This window comes from Miscanthus floridulus, chromosome 2 (assembly GCF_019320115.1).
Source record: "Miscanthus floridulus cultivar M001 chromosome 2, ASM1932011v1, whole genome shotgun sequence".
Classification (NCBI taxonomy): domain Eukaryota; kingdom Viridiplantae; phylum Streptophyta; class Magnoliopsida; order Poales; family Poaceae; genus Miscanthus; species Miscanthus floridulus.
In genome coordinates, this window is record NC_089581.1 from 36,168,502 (window position 1) to 36,171,512 (window position 3,011).

General features: G+C 58.1%; 1 protein-coding gene across 1 annotated transcript; it reads right to left on the reverse strand.

The window, feature by feature from the left end:
- Positions 1–351: 351 nt before the first annotated feature.
- LOC136536329 (uncharacterized) lies at positions 352–654 on the reverse strand. Its single transcript, XM_066528663.1, has one exon. The coding sequence runs from the start codon at positions 652–654 to the stop codon at positions 352–354; it is 303 nt and encodes a 100-aa protein (XP_066384760.1).
- Positions 655–3,011: the final 2,357 nt, after the last annotated feature.

The following is a 3,011-nucleotide window of genomic DNA, read 5'->3' on the forward strand; positions in this document are numbered from 1 at the left end:
GTCGATTCGAGGTAATGGGAATGGGACTTTTGGACATGCTTTATTCAAACTGGTGTAGTCTACACACATTCTCCACTTCCCATTTTTCTTCTTAACTAATACAGGATTAGCTAACCACTCTGGATGGGACACTCCCTTGATGAATCTGGCCGCCAAAAGCTTCTGCACCTCCTCGCTGATGGCCCTGTGCTTTTCCTCGTCGAATCAGCGTAGGCACTGTTTCACCGGTCTGGAGCTGGCCCGGATGTCTAAGGCATGCTCGGCGACCTCCCTCGGTATGCCTGGCATGTCTGAGGGACTCCACGCGAATACATCGGCATTCACGCGAAGAAAGTCAATGAGCACGGCTTCCTATTTGATGTCGAGGGTGGCGCTGATCCTCAGCACCCGGTCATCAGAGCAGGTGGGGTCGATCGAGATGAGCTTGATGGCCTCCATGGGCTTGAAAGTCCCAGCATGACGCTTGGAGTCAGGCGCCTCGCTACCAAGTCGGTCGAGGTTGAGAAGGAGGGTCTCAGCCTCCATGAGAGGCTTGGCATACTCGACGCATTCGACATCATAGTCATACGCATGCTCATACGTGGACTCAACCGTGATGACACCGTTGGGGCCTGGCATCTTGAGCTTGAGGTAGGTGTAGTTGGGGACCGCCATGAACTTAGCGTAGCACGGTCGCCCCAAGATGGCGTGATAGGTTCCCTTGAACCCAACCACCTTGAAGGTGAGGACCTCCTTGCGGTAGTTGGAGGGAGTGCTGAAATAGACGGGCAAGTCGATGCGCCCGAGGGGTCACGTGCGTTTCCCCGGCATGATGTCGTGGAAGGGCGTGGCATCGCCTCAGAGCTATGACTGATCGATCCCTAGGATTTCTAGGGTGCTGGCATAGAGGATGTTGAGACCGCTGCCTCCATCCATCAATACCTTGGAGAGCCAGGTGGTGCCGCTGATCGGGTCGATGATGAGTGGGTACTGCTCGGGGTTTGGGATGTAATCGGGGTGGTCATCCCGATCAAAGGTGATCACCTCTCGAGACCAGTCGAGGTACTAGGGAGTGGCCACTTTAATTGAGAAGACCTCCTGGCGCTCCCTCTTTTGCTGACGTGCCGTGAGGCACGCTGAAGGCCCGCCGAAGTACATGAAGGCGTTGAACACTTCGAGGAACCCATCGTCCTTGTCGTTGTCCCTATCACCGGTGTCCCTCCTCTTGGCCTCATCATCGGGGGGCCTGAGCCTAGCATAGTAACGCCAGAGCATGGTGCACTCTTCGAGGGTGTGCTTCATCGGGCCCTAGTGGTAAGGATAGGGTTTTTTAAGCATATCATTGAAGAGCCTTGGGCCTCTAGGGCCTCGGGGATTCTTGCATTCTACGACCGTGACCAGACCGGCCTTGAGGACCTCCTATTTCCCTTGGCGACCCTTTTTCTTTTTCTTGGGGAGGTGGGGAGCCGAGGCCCCGGGGGCCTCGTCCCTCCGCTTCCCCTTGGCTTCATTGTCGGGGAAGATGGCCCCGATGGCCTCTTCGCCTGAGGCGAAGTTGGTGGCGATGTCGAGGAGCACGACCATCGAGGTTGGCATGTTCTGGCCCAACTCCTAGACCAGGTCTCGGCAGGTGGTGCCGGAGAGGAAAGCCTGGATAATTTTTGAGTCACCGACACTGGGCAACTCAGTGCACTGCTTGGAGAAGCGTCGGATGAAGTCTCGAAGAGATTTGTTCAGCATCTGGCGACAGCTCTTGAGGTCCCAGGAGTTCTCGAGGGTGCATGTATGTGCCCTGGAAATTCCTAACAAAGACCTTTACCAAGTCGCACCAGTCGTGGATCTACGAGGGAGGGAGGTGTTTGAGCCAGGCTCGCGCCGAGTCTAATAGGAACAAGAGGAGGTTGCGGATGATGAGCAGGTCATCATCCGTGCCGCCTAGCTGACAAGCCAAGCGGTAATCAGCGAGCCACAGTTCAGGGTTGGTCTCGCCGCTGTACTTTGTGAGGTTGGCCGACTACCGAAACCGGGCCAGGAAGTGAGCGTTGCGGATGGCCTTGCTAAAGACTCGAGGGCCAGGTGGCTTAGGAGAAGGACTGTGGTCCTCCCCACTGTCGTAGCGACCGCCTTGGTGTGGGTGGTAGCCTTAGGCGGGCCCCTCGTTGTCGTGGCACCGTCGTCCGCTGACCACATCGTGGTCGCCTTGTACCTCACGTCGGTTGCCAAGGCGATCGTGCACCGAGGGGGCCCTATTGGCCGTTGGTGCCCGAGCGGGCTTGGGACGAACTGAGGCCCCTCTACCTTGCTGAGGCGATGCTGCGGGTAGTTCCAAGGCGTCTCCACGCCGTCTAGAGGCGGAGCTTTCGGCCTGCTGTACCGCAGCAGTCTTGAGGAGGTCTCGGAGCTTGCCGTGGACCAGTTGCCCTTCTATGGTAGAGGGCTTGGGCATAGTCTGGAGTAGCATCACTGCTGCCATGATGTTCTGGCTGGCGCGATTGAAGATAGGGGGTTGCTCGCCCCCTACGTCATTGTTGATGCGACGGCTGACGTCACGAGCCCTTCGCCGGGCTGGTCCGCCATCACCATGACCCCGTTGCTCTTGCTCAAGGGTTTCTCGAAGCTGCCGCAGAAGGAGTTGATCTTGCTCGACCTTGCCCTGGAGCTCACGGAGCTGCTCTAGGTCAAGGCATCGAAGTTCCTCGTGGGTGGGGTTCTCATTCCGCGCTGCCAGAGGCTCGATGCGTGGAGGTGTGGGGTCACCTGCCCCCTCATGGGGCGGACAGCGACCACCCGTGCCTCTGTCCTCATCGCCTATGCTAGGCATCCCGAGCTCGACGTAGAGGCGCTCACGAGTAGGACATAAGTGCCTTCGTCGTTGGAGTCGGAGTAGCCAAAGCAGTAGTCGCTCACGGCCACGAAGCGGCGCATGGCCTCGGGGTCGCAAAGCCTAGAAAAGTCTGCTCCGGCCCACGCCTCGTCCTCCTCCGAGGAGTCAGCGTGGGTATGGGTCGAAGTTGTAGCATCAAGGTCAAGGG

Excerpts from the sequence above, each read along its gene's own strand:
- LOC136536329 (XM_066528663.1), bottom strand. The coding sequence starts at position 654 with ATGGCGGTCCCCAACTACACCTACCTCAAGCTCAAGATGCCAGGCCCC.